At 39.4% G+C, this 22,576-nt stretch overlaps 1 protein-coding gene and 1 long non-coding RNA gene across 3 annotated transcripts in view; one reads left to right on the top strand and one right to left on the bottom strand.

Annotated features, from left to right (window-relative positions):
• Positions 1 to 10,994, top strand: part of LOC129779736 (homeobox protein unc-42) — a 92,117-nt gene extending 81,123 nt beyond the window's left edge. For both annotated transcript variants that reach the window (XM_055787389.1, XM_055787387.1), the window contains one exon: positions 9,864 to 10,994. In XM_055787389.1, the coding sequence (XP_055643364.1) occupies positions 9,864 to 9,970 (107 nt within the window). In that variant the 3' untranslated portion in view covers positions 9,971 to 10,994. The remainder of the gene's footprint in view (positions 1 to 9,863) is intronic.
• Positions 10,995 to 16,779: 5,785 nt separating this feature from the next.
• Positions 16,780 to 18,047, bottom strand: LOC129777564 (uncharacterized). The gene is made up of 3 exons (XR_008743259.1): positions 17,033 to 18,047; positions 16,922 to 16,955; positions 16,780 to 16,824 (listed from the first exon to the last, which is right to left on the bottom strand). It is a non-coding gene; the product is annotated as an uncharacterized LOC129777564 (long non-coding RNA).
• Positions 18,048 to 22,576: the final 4,529 nt, after the last annotated feature.

The raw sequence follows: 22,576 nt of genomic DNA, 5'->3' as shown, positions 1-22,576 counted from the left end.
GTTGCAATAATTAACAGAATTCTGTCAAAAAAAATCTTAGAAATCGATTATTTGACACACCTGCTACCAAGTTGACATGCTGACACAAAGTTTGGGTTCAACATGTCGTTCACTGTGTCAAATGTCAAATTTTTTTCGAAGGATTCGTCTCAAATTTTGTATTGCAAATAGGATATAGTGTGTTGAACTTATCAAAAAACCTGTTGAAAAATATGCATCTTAATGCACGTCACCAATGTGAATCAGCCAAAACTCAATGAGTATCATAGAACATACACCAATACTCAGACCACCACTTCGAAGCATATGTTTTTAGTTGGTAAAAAATATAATAAGCAATATATATTGAGAACTGAACTCAGTTACGAAAAATGAGCTTTTGATGATGGTATTATTTTGGTCCACTCTGCCGCTCTGAACGTGATGCAATGAATGATAAATTATCATTTTTTTTTTTTGAAAACCTTGTTTACAAATGACATATGTTTGCCGCATATAAAATGTAACTGAAAACATATTTTTATTGCGAGTCAATGGCTCTGGGTTCTCCAGTAGAATGTTTTGGGGCACTCCAAATAACCAACTTTTCGCAATAAAATCCAAACAGCTATCGAAAGTCTCTCGTTAAATTGTCAGTTTCACTTTTTAAAATAGCCATTATTAGTAACGAAGTGTTCCACAGCGTTTAGGCTGCGGACTGTAGTGTTGATAGACTGTTAAAGTCTCTTATGGAAATAGAATCCTTGGACAAATAAGACGATACTAAATCAGGTGAATAATGGGGTGATGACAATACTTTCATCCTAAAAGAAATCACGATCAATAAAACACGTGTGAACCAGAGGCTTTTCACGCAGTATCTTCCATGACCCTTCCAGTCAGCCAGTTGTTGAATTATAGAGGCTGTCGTTACAGTTTGACGTTGTGGTCAATTTACTTATGGATAATTCACTACGTTTAAACACAACCGTCGGCGTGAAATTCAGCAAGCCAATCCCCTTTATTCCGCGCGGCGAATGAGGTGAGATGGCAAAGTTTCTCGCTTTATTCCGGAAGCCACCTTACTTTTTAGCTCCTATTTGATTCCGGAGTCGAAAACACATGAGGACACGACTTCAAATCTCACCTAGTGACAAACTATAGTCACCCAGTCGCCTTCGAGAACACCGTGACTTGAACCATCTCACGTCATTCGCCGCGTAGAATAGGGGGGGGGGGAATACTGCACCAAAAGAGGAACTCCCACAGTAAACAGTGTAGGCCTACCCTATTAGGCCTGCGCGCTCACCTCTAAGCTTCAACAGTATTGCCAATCAACAACAACGCGCCCTTGTGGTCAGCACAGGCACTGTAGAATGACCGCTTCAGCGTAATGTCACATTGAGTGAGTGAACCCAATAGAATAAAAACAAAACCGAGCAAAAAGAAAACAAAAGTCCAAAGTCAAAGAGCAAAGAGTTTATCGATTGCGTTTAATGAATAAATAGGTTTATCTTAAAGTCTACTTAGCGGTGAATTAGCTCAATCTAATGCCTTATGGATAACTAATCTAAAAATTACTTTCAACTACAGAACTCGCGTATGATTAGTCCTGCTATCTCCGAGCCCAATATTATTGGTGACCGGTGAGAAATACAGTATGGCTTACAAAGAAAATTATACATACTTAACATAAACAACGTAAACAAGACGATTAGGAAATTATGGCAGATGGTGTTGGGAGCACTGCAGATCTACTACCGCACGGTATGTGAAGTGCCACAAGGGTGGATATGTTTGTAAACAAACAAAGTTGACAGAGATAGGAGAGAGGTTGAGAATGAGAGATAGAGTTGCCAGAAGAAGAAAATAAAGAAATACTATACAAGTGGAATGTTATTGATAGTAGGAAATTTATGAAAAGGAAGTGTTTCTATAGAGCTGAATTAGATACGAAAATAATAGAATTCAGGACATTACACATAGAAATCTTGTAAGCATAAATTCAAATTAAATTTACAAGCTTTGAAACAATATTTATGGCACAGATACAACGAACAGGAATTTAACATTTAACACGGAAAAGTATTTGGAGCCAACGTATAAAACAAATTGTCGATCCACACGTAGAGAGTATATAGAGGAAGGAAGAAAGGAAGAGGAATTAAGAATTTAAAGGAACACTAATTGTAAGGAAAATAGTATCTTAAATGTATTTTTTTTAACCATAAAATAAATTACAGCTTTGATCGGCTGAAAAATTAAAGGTCGATTAACAAGGAAGTTTTTTTGTTCGATCCGAACAAAAATCAAAGAATTAGTTCGGATTTGATTACTCTTCGCAATGACATCTCGTAACACTAAAGACGATGTGGGTCATGAAAAGGCCCCACCCACTGCAAGTTCAGTATGCGTATATTGCAGCAAAGGTGAGTCGGATGATATCGACTGGGTACAATGCAAGAATTGTGAGCAATGGGCCCATTTTTCTTGCGCTGGTGTGGATGAGAAAATCGCTGAGGTTGATTGGCTCTGTTTGCGATGTGTTGCATCTAACGTTCAACAACTTAATGTTCCTAAACCTGTGAAGACGCGATCAAATAAAGGCAAAAGTGGATTGAGAAGTGATGCGGGTTCTGTTCGCGGCAATGGATCTGTTTCGGACCTAACTGAGCAGCAGTTTGAGGAGGAACAGCTAGCGCATGAAAGAGCATTTGCGAAGCAAATGGAAATCCGTGAGTCTAGATTACGTCGAGAGATAGAATGGAACGGAAAGCAGTTGGAAATGGAACGGAATATGCGCAAGAGGGAACTTGAAGCGCAACGCTTGATGCAGGCAGAAAAGCTTAAACAAGAACAGGAGCTATTAGAAACACAGTTAGCAGATGAACAAGCATTCTTTAAGCAGCGGAACGAGATTCGGTGTAAAATGAATAACAGCTGAAGCGTCGGAGCAGAAAGTGAAGGATTGGTTAAAAGATCAGAACGCTGAGGAATCCCGGGGAAGAGATGTACGTGGAGCTTACAGTAAGGGTGGGAAGCCGATGGTCAACGTTAAATGTAATGACTTGAAACTCCAAAGCCACCGTTTTGAAGAATCAAAAACACCAGTTAAAGAATGCGTAGTAGATCAAGACGAGTCTGATAGTGATGAAGAAGAATGTGAGGGCGAAAATTTGTTGGTTCAGAGCGAGGTTGGTAGAGATCGCAGTTTAACGGGGGGTCAAGTCTTAAAATTAACTCGTGAGCAGATTGCTACGAGGAAAGTGATATCCGGCAACCTACCAAAATTTAACGGGGATCCGGAAACATGGCCGCTTTTTATAAGCTGCTTCGAGAATACAACCGAGGCTTGCGGTTATTCAAATATTGAAAACCTTGAACGTTTGATGAACAGTTTGGGAGGAGAAGCACTGAATGCTGTGAGAAGCATGTTGATACTTCCGGGTTCAGTGCCGGAAGTTATTCGAGATTTGCGCAGGTTATTTGGCCAGCCAGAGAAATTGTTGGGAATGTTGCTGAAGAAGGTAAAGAACGCCTCAACGCCGACGACAGATAATCTGCAATCATTTGTGAGGTTCGGCATAACTGTTAAGCAACTCTGTGATCATTTAGAGGCAACCCGCCTTCGTGATCATCTTCGCAACCCGCTTTTGGTGCAGCAACTTGTTGAAAAACTGCCACCAGACTATCAGATGAAGTGGGTAGAGTTCAAACGTGGTAAGAAGGGAACACCACTACGATTGTTCACTGATTACATAACAGGGATCGGTGACGTCGCCTCCGAAGCAGCGGCCTACTCGTCACTGGACAACGATTACGCGCGATACTCGAAGAATAAATCTGCAAAGAAGAACGAGTTTATACACCTACATGATTTGGCGACGGACAGTGATGAGGGAATGCAGCAGGAAAAGGCAAACAAACCATGCTGGATCTGTCAGCGAACTGATCACCGGATTAGATACTGCGACGACTTCAGGAAGATGAACATCGTAGAACGGTTGAGAGCTGTAGAGAGACTAAGGTTATGTAGCCTCTGTCTAAATAAACATGGCGACAAACCTTGCGGTTCCAAGATACGGTGTACGGTAAAGAACTGCAGAGCGAATCATCACACACTTTTACATCGCGTGGAAGAATCCGTGCAGCTACAGAAAGTAGAATGCAACGCACACAGAGGGGCAGATCGGTCGGTTATATTTCGCATGGCACCGGTGACGTTGCACTTTGGTAGCAAACGATACGATACTCTGGCATTTTTAGATGAAGGTTCGTCTACCACGTTGGTCGATGAAGATGTTGCATGCCGATTAAAGGCGGAAGAGGAACCTGAGCCGCTCATTGTTACGTGGACGGGAAACATTAATCGTTTCGAAAATAATTCCCGTAAAGTCGAGTTAATGCTGTCGGTAAAAGGATCAAAGGAAAAGATTCCACTAGAGAATGTTCGCACTGTATCAGAGCTTTTGCTTCCAAAACAAGACACACATTTTTCAGATGTTGTGAAGCGGTATCCACACTTAGCTGGACTCCCTGTGAATGATTTTCCAACAGGGCAAGCTGCGATATTGATCGGTTTAGATAATCTACATCTCTTTGCACCACTGGAGTCACGGGTTGGCAAACAAAACGAGCCCATTGCTGTGCGGTCTAGAATAGGTTGGACGGTATATGGTCCAGAGAAGCGGAAGCCGAGCGTCAGTACTTTCCTAAATTTGCATACAGTCACAGCAGTGAGTAATCAAGAGTTGCACGATTTAATGCGCAACCAATATATGTTAGAGGAGTCTAATTTTTCGTCGTTCCCTATTCCTGAACCGAAGGAAGAACAGCGTGCGAAAACGATTCTGCAAGCTACGACTAAGCGGATAGGAGAGCATTTTGAAACGGGGCTGCTATGGCGAGAGGATGAGCGGCGCTTTCCCGACAGCTACCCGATGGCCCTGCGGAGAATGAAGGCTCTTGAACGAAAGCTGGAGAGAGATCCATCGTTGAAGCGAAATGTTTACCAGCAGATCAATGATTATCAAATGAAGGGCTACGCCCACAAAATTACCGACTCAGAAAAAGCGCAGACACCGGGCTCGTCGGTCTGGTATCTTCCAGTGAACGTGGTTTTGAATCCACGTAAACCACAAAAGGTGCGTCTGGTATGGGACGCTGCGGCGTCTGTCAAAGAGGTGTCTTTGAACACGGAACTGTTGAAGGGGCTGGATATGCTGGTACCACTCCCGAAGGTTATTTGCCAGTTCAGAGAACGCCCCATTGCATTTGGCGGAGACATCCAGGAAATGTATCATCAAATCCGAATTCGTGTGGAAGATAAGCAAGCGCAACGGTTCTTATTTAGATTTGACCCAAGAGAAGTACCTCAGGTGTACGTGATGGATGTGGCCACCTTTGGCTCCACGTGTTCGCCCTGTTCCGCGTAATTTGTCAAAAACCTCAATGCGGAACAATTTGCGGAGAAGTACCCGGATGCAGTGACAACAATTCGTGAGAAACACTACGTGGACGATTATTACGACAGCGTAGACTCGGTAGAGGAAGCGATCCAGCGGGCCAAGGAAGTGAAGTATGTGCATTCAAAAGGTGGTTTTCACAAATCGAAATTGGGTGTCAAATTCGAAGGAATTGTTATCGGAGCTAGGTGAACGTAATTCGGATGCTGCAGTCCATTTTAATCGGGATAAAGGTACAGAGTATGAGCGTGTGTTAGGCATTGTTTGGGAGTCTGTAGAAGATAGCTTCTGTTTCGCCACCGCGTCGAATACAATGTACAAGGAGTTTCTTGATAGCGAAAAATGTCCAACGAAACGAATTGTACTAAGCTTCGTAATGGCCCAATTTGATCCAACGGGTTCCTTACCCCCGTCACCGTACGGGGAAAGATGCTAATACAAGATCTCTGGCGCACTGGCTGTGATTGGGATACGAAGATCGATGCGGAGTCGCTCGAGAAATGGAGATGTCTGATAAATATAATGCAGAATATCGGGTCCTTCAAACTACCAAGAAGTTATTTCGGCGGGGCCAAATCGAGCGAGATAGAGGGTCTTGAGTTACATATACTAGCTGACGCAAGCGAAAAGGCCTATGGGTGTGTGGCTTACTTTCGAGCGATTGTTAAGGGCGAAGTGAGGTGCGCATTGGTGATGAGTCGTTCTAAGGTGGCTCCACTAAAGCAGGTATCAATACCGCGCCTAGAGCTACTAGCAGCAGTTCTTGGCGCACGACTATCACGAACGATTCATGAAAACCACAGTTTTGCGATTCACAGAGTCATCTTCTGGGTTGACGCTAGTGTCGTCCTTTCTTGGATTCGGTCAGATCAGAGGAGGTACAAGCAGTTCGTCGGTTTCAGAATTGGCGAGATTCTCAGTATAACTAAAGTGAGCGATTGGCGTTGGATACCGACTAGACTAAATGTGGCTGATCAGCTAACGAAATGGGGTAAAGATCCGGAGATGCATTCCGACAGTGTGTGGGTACGAGGACCCACATTTTTATACGAAATCGAGCAGCACTGGCCAAAAAAGGTACTACCGCCAGCAACACAACAGAAGAACTTCGTATCCACTTATTATTGCACGAAACAAAAGGACAATTCTAATCGATGCAACGCGTTTTTCCAAGTGGAACGTGCTCGTTCGAACAATCGCGTCCGTATTTCGCTTCATCTCGAATTGCAAACGAAAGACCAAAGGGTTACCGATTGAGACATTGAAACCAACGGAACGACAGGCGAAGGCGTTGAAGCAGAATACAATGGCCTGCATACGTGTACCGTTGCAACAAGAGGAGTATGAAAAGGCAGAACATTTTCTGCTAAAAATGGCACAGGCGGAAAGCTTCATCGACGAGCTGAAGGTGCTGAAACGAAATAAAGATCGACCAATAAATCAATGGCTTCCGTTAGAGAAATCCAGTCCACTGAAAAAGCTGACTCCGCTAATCGACGAAAATGGCTTGATTCGAATGGAAGGCCGCTGCGAGCGAGCAGAAGATCTTCCGTTTGATTTAAGGTTTCCAGTAATTTTACCAGACAACTCAAGGATTACCAATCTGATTATCCAAAACCTTCATGAGAGGTGTGGTCATGGATATCGACTAGCGGTGAAAAACAAACTCAGGCAGTCGTTTCACGTAATTCATGTGGATGCAGTGGTGAGAAAGGTATCGTCGGCTTGCATCTGGTGCAAAGTTCATCGTAATCGTCCTCAAGTTCCTAGAGAATCTCCGTTGCCAGTGCAGCGATTGACTCCGAATCTCAGACCATTCAGTTTCGTGGGAGTTGATTACATGGGACCATTTGAAGTGGTTGTTGGACGGCGCAAAGAAAAACGCTGGATAGCATTATTCACATGCATGGTAACGCGAGCGGTGCATCTAGAGGTGGCTCATGGGTTAACCACGCAGTCCTGCTTGATGGCGATAAGCCGTTTCATCTGTCGTCGAGACTGGCCGATCGAATTTATTTCCGATAACGGTACCAATTTTCAAGGGGCTAGTAAAGAGTTATTGGCGCTGCTTGAAAACATCGTGTTCGATTGTGCAGATCAATTCACTAATGCGAGGACTAAGTGGAGATTCAACCCACCTGCGGCACCTCATATGGGGGGTGTGTGGGAGCGACTGGTTCGCTCAACCAAAGAAATTTTGAAGGCCCTAGATGATGGTAAACGACTTACTGATGAGATTCTCCAGACGTGCATCGTGGAAGCAGAGGACATGATAAATTCACGTCCGCTTACGTACGTGTCACAAGAATCAGATGAAATGGAAGCGTTGACGCCAAATCATTTCCTGCGGGGCCCTCCATCCAGCCTCCGAAACGCAGCGATTCCACCCCCGTATCCGGCTGAGGCTCTTCGAGATACCTACAAACGATCACAACAGTTAGCGAGTGAGCTGTGGCAACGCTGGATCAAAGAGTATGTTCCGTCATTGAATCAACGCACAAAGTGGTTTGGCGAAACGAAACCACTGAAAGCGGGCGACTTGGTGTATATTGTCGAAGGCAACAACCGGAAGTGCTGGGTCCGCGGAATAGTAGAAGAACCCATCGTGTCTAGCGATGGACGTATACGGCAGGCATGGGTGCGTACCAGAACTAAGCGATATAAGCGTGCTGTAGTGAGCTTAACCGTGCTGGAGTTAGAAGCTGGTAACACCGAACCGGACATAACTTCCGGACCAGGGTTACGGGTCGGGGAATATGTTGGGAGCACTGCAGATCTACTACCGCACGGTATGTGAAGTGCCACAAGGGTGGATATGTTTGTAAACAAACAAAGTTGACAGAGATAGGAGAGAGGTTGAGAATGAGAGATAGAGTTGCCAGAAGAAGAAAATAAAGAAATACTATACAAGTGGAATGTTATTGATAGTAGGAAATTTATGAAAAGGAAGTGTTTCTATAGAGCTGAATTAGATACGAAAATAATAGAATTCAGGACATTACACATAGAAATCTTGTAAGCATAAATTCAAATTAAATTTACAAGCTTTGAAACAATATTTATGGCACAGATACAACGAACAGGAATTTAACATTTCACACGGAAAAGTATTTGGAGCCAACGTATAAAACAAATTGTCGATCCACACGTAGAGAGTATATAGAGGAAGGAAGAAAGGAAGAGGAATTAAGAATTTAAAGGAACACTAATTGTAAGGAAAATAGTATCTTAAATGTATTTTTTTTAACCATAAAATAAATTACAGCTTTGATCGGCTGAAAAATTAAAGGTCGATTAACAAGGAAGTTTTTTTGTTTGATCCGAACAGATGGTTTATTTAGATTTATGGAACTGTTGGTAGATTAAAATTATACCTGTATAAACATAATCATGTAATGGAAATTACAGTGAACTAATGTATCTATATTTGCCTACAATTATGTCTTTCGACAAATTATATTCTCTCTCTCTTTAATTAATAAAATGAATCACGGATCAAAGTGTTTTTCTTTATTATTCATTTCCGTATTGGAGAATCATAATTTTGGAATCCCGCTGAATTAATTTCAACAATCAGGTTCAGTAGAATTTGGAATTGGAAATATATTTACTAATATGATATATTTATACCGGTAAGTTTCTTTGGTTTAAAACAGATGGCGTAACTTAATTATTATTCCAGTGAATCAAATTTCCAGACATTCGTTGGAAAGCTACTGTCATTGCGCGTCTTTTACAGTATATGTCAAAAAGTTGAAGCGTAAATAACATAAACCATCTCAACCAATACCAGAAACTCCAAAATTTGCACAGTAATATAAAATTACCGTTGAAAACATCCCAATGGAAATTTTCAAGCGAACAGTCTGCTACATCTACCCACTAAAGTGTACTACTGAAGAATTTTTTTTTCCTTTTACTATCCAAACCAAATTTTTAATTTTGATTTCAAAAGGTGACTGGTAATGATAAAGCTCAAGCCGTAATTCGAAAGTAATAATAATGTTTCGTAAGTTTTAGCTTTAGTGACTGCACAAAAATATTTAAAGAATGTTTTGTATCGAGACTCTAGGTACTTTACTCTGTATTCCAGTTAATGCAGATCAAGAGGTCTGAACTTCATGTCTTGTTTGAGTATTATTCACAACAGTAAGGGATTCATTTGGTAATTCCACTTTGTACATTTACCTTCGTCGGTTACTGCTATGAACAATCAATGCTGCCTTAGGAAAGACTGAGATGTGGCCAGGAAAGGACCACTCTCAGTTCTTTGTAGACTTAATTCTAGTTTATGTTTATCCATGATATGAAAAATGTAAAATCAAAACTGTCGATATCGGCAACATCCTTTCGAAAGTATCTTCCTAAGATATTCTAACATACATCATAAATAATAAACTATTTATTTTACCATTCCAGGAATGTCCGCCGAGGACGAATGGTACAACAAGAGTCTCTCCGCGCTCCGGATGAACAGCTCGCATCACCCCAACCTCTCCGCTCCGATGCTTCAATACCAAACATAATTAATGTAGGATCAACCCTAATCCTTCCCAAGCTGTTGATCATCATCGTCGAGGAGTGATTGAACCGGTTAATAGTTTAAAACTAAACTAAAGCTAGCTATTTCGGGGAACCAATTCGAAATGCTAACCCCACCACAACACGGACGATATTATCAACAAATCAAACAAACAGGGGAGGGATGGCGGGGGCGCATTCAAGGCGCCATTTTGACGCAAGTGCATAAATAACATAAATACACGCCCACACAGATCCGCGAACAATAAATCGTTAAAAATTTCATTAACCTCCTCATTCGTGAAATTGAATGTTTTTAATTCAATCGATTCAGCCGAGTCCACGCTGGAATCGTTATTTATTCGCTTCGCCGAAAAATGTTTACTTGCTGTTAATCGGTAAACACGGGTGAGATTAATCGCGGATTTTCGAATATGTTTTTATCCGTTCCTCTGTTCGCACGAAAAAAAATAATTGAAAAAAAGTAGCAAAGCGAAGAAATTTTCGCTCGGGCTTTAATATAATTCGAATGAACACTGCGCTGATTCAGTCCCGAGTGTACGACGCTAATGAAAATTTAGAAATTTCGCCATGTAATAATAAAATATTAGTAACTGTAGTGAAACTGTATATATATTTTTTTGTTTTTTGACAAAATGCAAGAAATCAAATATAAAAAAAATCGTAAAGCTGCGAAACATGGCATCAAAATAATTATTGAAATTGTAAAATCTCAACAACTATCAATTCAAAAAGAATGAGAATGATTTATAAATAAAGCTAGCATATAAGAAGAAACAATTGAGTACTCAGAAGACAACGGTAAAGTTAAATCTTCAACACACACAACAAAACATATGAACTCTTGGATGGGTGTAGCTAAATTATTTAATTTAATGCTCTTAAGAATGATGAAAACAAAAAAAAATACAAAATTACATTTAACAAGAGAATATACGAACAGGTGAGAGCTATTAGTTGATCTATATATATATGCAGTAACACATTTCTAGTCACAAAAACACTAAGGCATTGATTGTAATTGTAAATATAGACCGAAACAATGCATTAAAACTTATGTCATATGTAACGAACTGTTGTTTCAATTGGGTGTAGTGCTAATCACACATATCGTTCGAGTACATTTCCCCTTCAAGACCTTACCCTCGCTACTTGAGCCGTATATTTCTAATGTGTTCAGTCATGATGGCCTCCCCTCGTTTCTCTACTTATGTTTCAGTCGGCCGAGTTGTCTTTAAGTTATCATTCATGAGAATTTTCTTCGTAAAGCAAATCAGGAATTTTCAAGCCGGTTCTTAACCACGTACTTAAACCAGGGCACTACAATCGCCTATCTCTTCGTATGTGTTCGGATGTTGCCAACATCATAGCTTTCAGTGGGGGTCGAAACCAATCAAACCGCATTTTCCTCAGCTGCTCGAGATGTTGGCATCAAAAACATTGCTGCCTATCAGAGGGCTGACTCAAACTTACTGGATATATTTCCGACCCCTTGCCTTATTTTCATAAGCATGATTAACAGAAGGCTTGTAAGCTGCTCAAAATCCATTTTGACATACAGCACGGACTCGATTATATACAGTCTCCGATTTCTTTTCACTGTATATAATCGAGTCAAAAAAATTTTTTTTTATTTGTTTTTCATGCATATATTATTCGTTTATTGAAAATAACAGAAGAATTTCATTTTTGATTCATCCCCTTAAAGTCAGAAAACAGCTTTCTCACATGATATAAATATGGTCGAATTTAAAAAATAACAGAGTAATAGTTACTTTTTTTGTTTCAGACTCTGTAACTGGCTTTACACTGAAAAGTACGTAAGCCAATTATGTTGCTTTCATTTGAAGGATGAGGAAATTTAGTACAGGATAAAGTGAAAGGTGGCGGAGAAAACTACATTACGGTCACCTTCTGGCGAGCCAGAAGATTCTCGGCATGTCGTTGGATACTCGAGCCGACAAGATACTAAGAGTACAAGATCTGTTGGTCCCAATTTGATAGTGCTCTTTTAAAAGGAATTCGTCATCCTTCGAAACGTGAGGTAATGAAAACGTTGATGACCATTTACGGGCATTTAGGGCTCATCAAACTCTCTATGGTTCTGCTGAAGATACCACCAATCACCAATCAAGTATATGCCCATCCCAAGGCTGGAGCTCCAGGCTGCAGTAATAGAATGACTAGACTAGCTTCCAGCATCAAAAAGATCCGGAACTTCAAAATCTCGAAGAACTGCACCGCAAACACGAAATCGCCTTGAATGAAGTCCGCCAAAAATACCGCATCTACCAAAGGTTCGTAGAAATTGGAAATGGTGCCAGAACCGCGATGTACATCCCCGTCCTCCGGAAATGGCAGACTGTCAGAAGCTAGGTTAGCAGCCTTCACTAAACCTTTTGCTCACGTGGGAGTTGATTATTTTGGAAGGATTGAGAAACGATAAGGAGTATTACTAATCTGTCTGACGACCAGAGGCGAATATATCGAAGTAGCTAGCACTCCAACGACTAACTCATGTATAATGGCCATTCAAAACTTCATTGTACGGAGAGGAACGCCAGTCAGCTTCTACAACGATTGTGTCACTAATTCTATGGACGCTAGCAAGGTGCTTCGAGAAGCCTTGTGCGAAGTTGACCGAAACCAATTTATGCGAAAGTCGGTGACATCCACCCCATATTGATGGAGTCTGAGAGCGCCCAATACGATCAGTGAAGCGCAATCTGATGGAAGTCCTTGCAGTCAGACGCCCTACTAACGGGGAGCTGCGGAATTCGTTGACGGAGATTGAGAGCATACTCAACTCAAGGCAACTAACGTATGTGCGCGAATATCAGGTGGATTATCTAATTTAGTCGAGTCCCGCAGGGGGCTTCGACAAGGTGATGGTCTCTCTTGTCTGCTGTTCAACATTGCGCTAGGGGGTGCTATGAGACGAGCGGCGTTTAACTTGCCTTGTAGCTGAACATTAAACCAGACTTAAGCACGAAGCAGAGAGAATTGGACTGAAAATCAATGCGTCTAAAACCAAATACATGCTGGCTTCCGGATGCGAGCACGACAAGACCCGATTAGGTAGTGGTGTAATGATCGACGGCGATGAGTTCGAGGTAGTGGACCAATTTGTCTACCTTGGCTCAATGGTAACATCTGACAATGATACCACCCGCGAGATCCAGAGACGCATTATCAATGGGAGTCGTACCTACTATGGTCTCCACAAACAGTTGGAGAAAAAATGTGTATCAGGCCATGTTGTAAAGACGTTAAGCCAAAATAAATGAATAAATAAATAACATAAATATGTGTCCATCGAAGACGAGGCAGCTGTAGGTTTGACACCAAATCAATTTATTTTAGCGACGTCGGGTGGATCTAAACTGTTCCTCTCGGTTAGACTAGTGCTAATCTCAAAGTGCACTCGATCCCTGCTCTAAGCCACGGGGACCATTGAGGGTGGGCTTTTTTCTTTTCACTCGGTTAGCTCGAGCTTGATGCTCGGAAGCTCAAGATCGGCTAACTCCATTTGTGGGCCTAAATCAAGGTTTCAATCCCCAAGTAAAAACACTATAAATAGATTCTTTTTTTTCGTTTATTCAACCTTCACTGTAATGTGGCCGGCCGGATGTTGTCGATTGAAATCTGTACGCTGCGAGTTTTGCCGTAGCTCGAAGAGCCATGGACGGCAGCAATTTTCTTCTCAATCGGTTCGCTCAGTGGAAATCGAATCCATGGTAACGATATTGGGTCCTGATTGGAAATATGAGAAGTCCTAAGTTACTACTGGTTACTCTTACTCTTTATCCAAATCCATACCTGTTCCTTCCGTCCTTTCAGGTCGAACTGCAGTTTTCATACTTTATTTGAATTTCTTTACTCTTGATCGTTGTAATAGCTTTTGTTGCGCCTTTGATAGAGAGCTTTTATTGTAACCCCCCCAGTAGAGCTTTCCATTTACCATCGTTCCCTTTTCGGATGTCGCTTCTCAAATCTTGATCAATAGTATTTCTGGTTTTATAACGTTTACGCCCGACAACTGTTTTGTGTATTTGGTGTTTGTGTATGGGTGTGTGTTTGTCCTTACAGCTAATTTTATTCCTACTCAATTTAAATTTCCTGCACTCTAATATATTTGATTTTATTTTTTATACCTAATAAAATTAGGTAAGTTTAATTTATTAATTTACTTAATTCCAAACGGCATGCAAACCCCTAAAAGATAGCAAACAAGACTGACTCACTAAAATATTCCGGTGCACAAAGTGGTCTTTGCCAGATCGCTCTTCGAAAAATTGAAATCCTTTATTCCAATTTATCTACTTATTCCATGTGAGTGTCGTCCTCTTCTTAAACAGGGAATACAAATGTCATATTTCTATTCAAGCATCAAAAGCATTTAGTTTTGTCTAAGAATTTTCATTAAAGCTACCAACGATCCCATAAAAGCCAATCGTGCCATACGCCTGGTTTTTAATCGAAGGCGATTCTTGGTTATAGCACCAGTTCTAAAAAACAACCTTTCGGCTAGAGATGGGCAAACCGTTCACGAACGGTACGAAAGAACTAGTTCGCCGAAAAGAGTGAACGAGCGAGTGATTCCGTAAGAACGGTTGGAGACTGAACTGTTTGTGAACGAACTGTTTGCGAGTGAACTGTATGGGAAAGATCTGATTGAGAGTGAACTGTTTGAGAACGAAGTGTTTGCGAACGAACTATTGCAGCTGAACTGATTTGCGCTGGACGGAATGGATAAATATAACGACAACGCTTGTAAGGAAAATAAAACGATTTGTCATTTATGAGCAAAATGCATGTAACGCAGGGTTTATTCTGTTAATGTATACCCAATTTTGGGTTAAAAATTAAATTAGATTTTCGTAGTTTTAAAAGCAAAACTATATATTTTCAATTTCATGTATTCTTTCAATTCCGCGTAACAATCATATACTTTCTGATAATCAAAAAAATCTGGGGGAAGCTGGGGCGATTCATGGATTAGGTAAACATAAAATTTTATAGTGAGGGCATGTTGAGAAAAAAGTTTTTTCGTTGCTTTCAATTCATTGTTTGGCCTATTGCGTGTACGTGTTATCGTGATTGTTTGTATGATTGATTGTTAGTGAAAATCGCTGCTGATTTTTTTCCTTATGAAATATGATCTTACATGGAACCTGTGTGTTGTCCAAAAAGAGAATATGAAAAATTGCACATATTTTGTGCGCATCAAATTATTACATAAACTTTTGTCGACCGATAAACATATTTTCACACACAGTTTGAGACTTTTAATGAAGCAGCTTATCTTTCCCCACTGAATTTCAACAATATAAATCCCATACGTACACTATCCAATCCAACGATATCAATTAATAGCTGTCTATTGATGTTGGGTTCCAGCCAACATTCTACGTTGTTCTTAATACCGCTGAACGAAAGAGCGAAAGAACGGTTAAAAAAAAACTGATTCACTTAGATGAACGGTTAGTGAGCGAACCGTTCATCAAAGTGAACTGTTTTGCCCATCTCTACTTTCGACTGCCACCATCTAGTACATTGATCATATCTTCTTCTTCTTCTCCTTTGCAGTTCATTCGCCTCTAGCGATAATCATATGAGCCGCTGTTTTCAGTCATCGCGTCCCTCAGTACCCACCTGCCACTAATTCTGACCTGTCAGCATTTGTACGGAAGTAAATCGAAGAAAAATAAAGCGATATAAATGTTGACATAATATTTATAAAATACTAGCTGACCCAGCAAACTTCGTCCCGCCCAAAATTTATTTTTCACTATAAAATTCACGTTTTCTTAAGGTGGCCGTACACTGTTTGCCCGGAAGTGAAATATTTGATATTTTTTGACAGATAAAGTTTGATTTGAGGGGCTTAGAATACAAGGAGTGTAAGTGACTTAATCGATTTCTCTTCATCAACTTTTTCTTTAGTTAATAACTCAATTGCAAAAACGTTTCAATTTAAGTTTGCCGTACACTGTTTGCCCGGAAGTGAAATATTTGATATTTTTTGACAGATAAAGTTTGATTTGAGGGGCTTAGAATACAAGGAGTGTAAGTGACTTAATCGATTTCTCTTCATCAACTTTTTCTTTAGTTAATAACTCAATTGCAAAAACGTTTCAATTTAAGTTTGCTATAGAATCTGATAGGTGAGGTGCTGACCTATCTTCCACGTTGTCAAATACAGCTGGAAATGTATTTGAGGCTAAGCTATGACCAAAAGAGAGAGTCGATGTAGAGAAATCGATCAAATCACTTACATCCTTTTCATTCTAAGCCCCTCATTTGATGTTTGTACAAACACTATTTTGTTTGCCACTCTTCAATTTTCAACAGTGGTAAACAATATCAAACACCGAACATGGAAAAAATCGACTGAAATATTCAAGGTAACCCAACCATGTACCAACAGGTTCGATGAACAGACTGAAAAAATGTTATAAAAAATATAATAGTGTATGAGCACCCTTACTAAGCGCACGTTCATGGGCCAATCGCAGAACTGTTCATCGATTGTTCTTCTAATCTATCTTTTAAACTAACCTTTTACTATAAAATTTCTAGTACTTCTACCAAAACTCGTCATTATAATATCAGATTATTTTCAGACACAATTCAAGATTTTTCAACCACTTGCAAATAACTTCTTTTTTTTCGTTACATGGAATGTTTGATACAGAAAATATGATAGAATATAGACAGCCCTAAATCGGACAATTCCTTCCTGGAGTTTTGCTCTTATCAACACAATCGGCGATCCATTTTTATTTATATAGACTAGCGGCCCGTCCCGATTATTCAATCTTTCCACTTAAACGCGCTGGAAAAGGGAGTTGTATGTATGTAGTGTGTATGCATGTCTTCTATCTCTCTGTCTCTCTGTCTCTCTTTTCTCTCTCAGAAAATTTTAAAATTACCTTTTAGCCTCGAGGAAGCCTGTTGACTGACTGGCTAGAGCGAGAATAGAATTTAAATTTTCTTCTTACTATTATAGAGGTTTGAAACACCAAAGTTCATTTTCCTCTTACCTTGAAAAGTTCAATGAGGAGGTAAAACTAACTCTCTCGTAACCTTTGAAAGAACGATTTTTAAAGTTATTTAATGGCATATTCATTCTACAGTTTTGAATTTTTATTATTATTTGTAGGACAACCTATTTAAGTAGGATTGTGAGAAACATATCAGCCATTTCTCCATCAAGGGGGGGGCCCCGATCTGGAAAATCGAAAAAATCGAATTTTTGATTTTTGCATTTTTGAGTACTTATGCCCTAGGAAATGTTATCCCAAAAGTATTTTTCGTAAAAATGGATTATCTGAAGCGTTACATAACCGTTTTCAATATTCCTTTATTCCATTTTTTTGAGCTTCTAAACAACGATTTTTCATGTAAAATAACTTATTTTTAAAAAAGACCGCCATTTTGGCATTTTTTTCGAATTTTCAAAAACTATGCAACGCCTCAGGTACTGCCTTAAAGCTTCAAAATATTCATTGGAATTTGTTCTACGACACCCCGTTGCTTCTGTACTACGGATCCAGCTGTCAACAGTGTTTTTTTTGTCCCTTTTTATTTATTTTAGGCTCATTGGCATTTTAGCTGTAACAGAGCCGAATTTTAATCGTGTACATGTCACATATTTATCATATCTATAATTAGCACATTACACAGTTGCCATTTTTCGACGTTAGAGTATTCCCTTCTATACCATTCCATATAGTACACATTTACACAGTAGCAGCCATTTAGGCGTAAGAGTTTTCTATCTGTTCTTCCATTATCCAGTTAGACCGGACAGCGGAGACAGTTGATTGATCATTGTTGAGTTATTTATAGAACAGCAGCCCGATGTGTCTTGCAGAGCAGAGCAGTTGTATGGATGAATCGATCATATTTCGACCGTGGATCGATCTCCATCGCAGATGATTGTTGCGTGGACGTAGTTATTCTGTAACAACACAAAGATGGTCAATGAGGGCCCTGAGTTTCGAACTCACGATCGATCACTTACTAAGCGAACGCGCAACCAATGTGGCTACGGAGGCCCCCTAAGTCAACAGTGTTATAATTATTATTCGTGCATTAAAAAAATGGAAAATACAACTTCATATAAACCTTAAACAATAACCAAAATACCCGAACACAGAAGTGTATATAATATTGCCATGCCTGGAAAGCATCTAATTATTTGTTAATTTGTGTTGTGTTATTTGTAGTACCGTAAACCGGGGGCAAATTGATCACGATTTTCAGAAAAATGTAAATATTTCCGAATTTTTTTGTTAGATTTAAACTTAATTATTTTTGAAATCAGTACTGGTGCTGAGGCCACAAAACGTTATGGAATTTGTTGAAAAAAATCCTTGAGCGTTAATTTGGAAAATTTTTAGCAGAAAATTTCAAAATTTTGCTTCGGGGTGAAATTGATAAATCTATGTTTTTCAGGATTTTCTAGTGTCATACGCACAAAAATGTATACAAAATCTATTATTTCTTCACCTACGGTCATTTGAATGAGATTTGAACACTGATCTGTAGGTCATCCGGAGACCATTCCGGTTATCCTAATGTGAAATCCTTGAAATTGTCACCAATAAGCTAGTTTTGCCAAACCAAGACGTTCGATATGTCGCATGATGGGTTTCGGTTCTGGTCATGCGTCGTGCTGTTTTTTACTTGTTTGAACAGTAATTACAAGTATTTGAATGCTTATTCAACTCATCAAGTATCGGCTAGAAGTGGATTAATATGTTTAGCGTCTATAAATATTGTTTTGATTTGTTGAAAATATGTTTCTTTACCATAGTTGAAAATGAAAACGAAAATGCTATTTAGAAAAATATTGTTTTTTATGCAATTTAATAAGGGATTCGTTGAGAGCCATTGGCAAAAGGAACCTTCAGATGATGCTTGAACATGTCAGATCAAAAATTTTTAAAATTAAATTAAACTAAACTGCTCTGAAAATTTATGTTTGTTTTCATCAATACGTTTGATCAATTTGCCCCCGGATGACGGTACCGTGTTCTTTGTAGCACCGGGTGAGATTGGATCAAATCGAAAGAAATTGCAGTTAGTGATATCTAGACAAGTATTGCAAATATTTTTGAAAGCTGTGAACCGTTTAGGAGGAGATATATTTTCACTACTTCCAGTGCATAATACTTTACTGTAATACAAATAGTTATTGTTTAGTAATTTATCAAAATTTGATGTATTTACACATCAAGCTTAGACCCATTCTCATCCCCATCGACGGTACTTTAGCGAATTTATCTAATCCGGCGAACAAAACAGTAGAAAATTAGTAACTTCGATTTTCAACTTTTGTTTCATTGATTTAACGTTTTATAATACCTGCAACAAATATTCAGAACCCATGTGACCTACCGTCAGAACTTTCTAATTTTGTAAAGTGACGAAGGTTTCACCGTGATAATTTTATGTCTTTTTCGTACCAGAAGGGAGCACACATATACCAGGTGAGAGACGAACCAACCTACGGCTTAAAGTCTCTATAATAAAGAGCAAAAAAATGTACCAGGTGTTATTTGTATACTTCTATGCGAGCCCTAGTTAATGAATTAAAGTTTCACATACTATAGTGGAACCAATGTGATAGAAGACACGATAAGTCACCAAATAAAACTTAATTATTGTATACTGATCAGTGTCAAATTCACGCCCAAATCCTTCAACGTTGGGACACCATTTTTGACATCATCGGTCACATAATCGCGCTCGACGGGTTTGGTGTGCAAGTCTCCCAACGGGAACGAGATGCAAACGAATTCTGTAAATCTCACCTTCATCATGAAAGTAGGATCGTCCCGTAAACGCCAATAGCTCTACCAGCTTTCATTCTTGCACATCACCTGGTGGAACCAATCGATCATTTCCGACAACTTGTACCGGCGTAGACCAACAGTCTGATAGATTTGGTCTGGCTGTCCGGGCAACATTCGAACAGTATTGCTGTTTGTCGGTGCGCTTGGACCACAATGGCATGTCGCGGAACGATCTTCCTGGTACATACCTAATGGGCGGAATATGACCGCCTCGAGGAACTCACAAACCGCAAGTTCACATATTTACTCTTGTGAGTACCTCCGAGGAGAAAATTTTTGTCGATTAGATTTGTGACATAAGTTGAATTTTGTCACTGTTCACTTTAATCGATTTACGTGTTGGCTACTCATGCATTTGCAGATTTTCAGCTGATTTTCTTCAACATTTCATTGACATGCAACAAAGCAAGCTGTTCACTGCTAATTCTCTTTCTCTTTGTGTGTTAACAAAACATGCTCTCTGTTTATTTACACCGCGCTTTTGGACACGAATTTTTTAAGCGCTTTTATTAATAGTGAGAAAACGAACACATGCACACACGCAGACGCGCACACTTCGCGCAGTGATAAAATGAACAAACTGTTGTGTGCTGTATGCTGGGGGGACTTGGACGCTTTCTGGGACTTGGTGTTATTGCCGACGGGGCAGTGTTATACACACTGCGTACTGCGGGTGCTGGCTCGTTCTCACACAAAAAAACACATCGCAGCTGCTCACTCTCTCACTCTGTTTGTGTTTACGTCAAGAATACGACCATTTACGACCGTTTACGACTGTTCACGACGACCGCGCTTTATTTTTTAGCGATTTTATTTATAGTGAGATAGAAGAAGATATAGGAGTGCGTTTTATCACATTCAAATCCATTTCCGCTTCCGAACAAAGATAAATTTCGTTATAAATTTGGTTTCATTTGCTTGATTAATTCCCGAGTAAAACAGAAATTTTTGTTTCATTTGTATGGTAGTATTCTTAGAATCCGCGGATCATCCGCTCGCGAATAATCGGGGTGCAATTTTGGACTCGGGTGCAATTTTGGACTCGGGTGCAATTTCAGTTTGAAAATCATTTTTTTATACTTCAAATATGACTTATTTCACGAAAAAATGTTACCTTTCAAGGTTAAGGTGAAATTTAAGTGGCTTTTATATGTACTGTAGGGTCAAAATCGTCATTCAAAAAACAAAAAATATATGTACAAAAATACACAGTGAAAAAAAAATACAGTGAAAATAAATCAGAGACTATATATAATAGAGTCCGCGCTGTATAGAGATGGGCTGAACAATATCGACAAGTCCCAGGAAGTTCCTAGAAATCCTATTATATCATCTCTCTGTATCTCATAAAAAACATGCATTAATTCTTAGTTTCGAGCATGCAGTTATGGTATGTTCTGATTCTCACACCAATGAAACCACAATCGATTAATACATTTTTATGTTATTTTGTAGCTCTGTATACTTTCATGAATTATATTCAGTTGCATACTTTCAATTAATAACAAGGAAAAAGTCTAATTTCGTGATTTGTGTTAGAGTATCAAAAATTACTCTGCTTTTAAGAGGCTGAATTAGAAGTGAAGTGAATAAAGACGGAGAAAACATGCTTTCTGGAGCTTTTGACGTAGGATTACGTCTTTCGGGAACATATTGGGGTACAAATTGAAAATCGGAAATCGAGCACATCGTGAAAATTGTCCGATTTCAAACGCTTATTGCTCAGTCATTTCATGATGGATTGATGAAATTTTTGCGTCAATCGATTTTGGCACTCCATAACAATTTTTTATATTGAAGAAAATAATATATGTCATGAAACTAACTATCAAAGAATTGAAAAATCTCAACCCCTATCCTAACGGATATACCCACTTCTGAATGGTCCAAATTGACGACACATGCGGCGGGTCCCTAACAGAGACATCAAAACCAAGCTGCCTGGGGGAAATCGACATTGCAAATGCATGAAAGTAGGGAGAGTTTTTGTTCCTACCGAAATGTATTCCCTAACAGAGACATCAAAACCAAGCTGCCTGGGGTAAATCGACATTGCAAATACATGAAAGTAGGGGGAACATTTGTTCCTACCGAGATGTGTTCCTTAACAGAGACATGAAAACCAAGGTGCTCAGGGGAAATCAGCATCGTAAATATATGCAAGTCGGGGGCATTTTTATATTGCAAGTAAGGTGAGTGATACGGGTAATTCTAGCAAATAAAATTTAAACTTGGAACTTTAATGTTGGTTGCTTCGTGAAATTTCATATCAATGACCGATCGTGTATTGTGAGAAATTTAGCACAAGTGTAAGTGTAAAGTTGTATATGGCATCAGTTGTGCTAAAATGACTTGATATATGAAACAATTAATTTCAATTTTCATAAATAAAAACCAAGGTGTGTTCCCGCTCGAGAACGGGTCGTTTGGTTTATGCTGTCTGTTTTGTTGTGTTCATTTTCACCCAAGGAAAGTTTATACGGCGAGAAAAATTGGAAAAGAAGAAATATTGGAAAAAGTGTTTTCCCATATGCTCTAAAAATATTATTAGGTGCTCTTAGTCCAATTAAAATTCGCATTGCTTTGAATATATACTCAGAAAATAAAAGTTATATAAGAAAATTACCTTTTCCATTTCAAATAAGTTTTCTCTATATTAAAGTAACATGTTTTACTGATGAGAAAAATTGATAATTGTGTTTGGTATTTTTCTTTATTTCATTG

The sequence above is a fragment of the Toxorhynchites rutilus genome, chromosome 3 (genome assembly GCF_029784135.1).
Source record: "Toxorhynchites rutilus septentrionalis strain SRP chromosome 3, ASM2978413v1, whole genome shotgun sequence".
Taxonomy (NCBI): Eukaryota; Metazoa; Arthropoda; class Insecta; order Diptera; family Culicidae; genus Toxorhynchites; species Toxorhynchites rutilus.
Note: the sequence above shows the minus strand (reverse complement) of the source record. Positions and strands in the feature narration are given on the sequence as shown.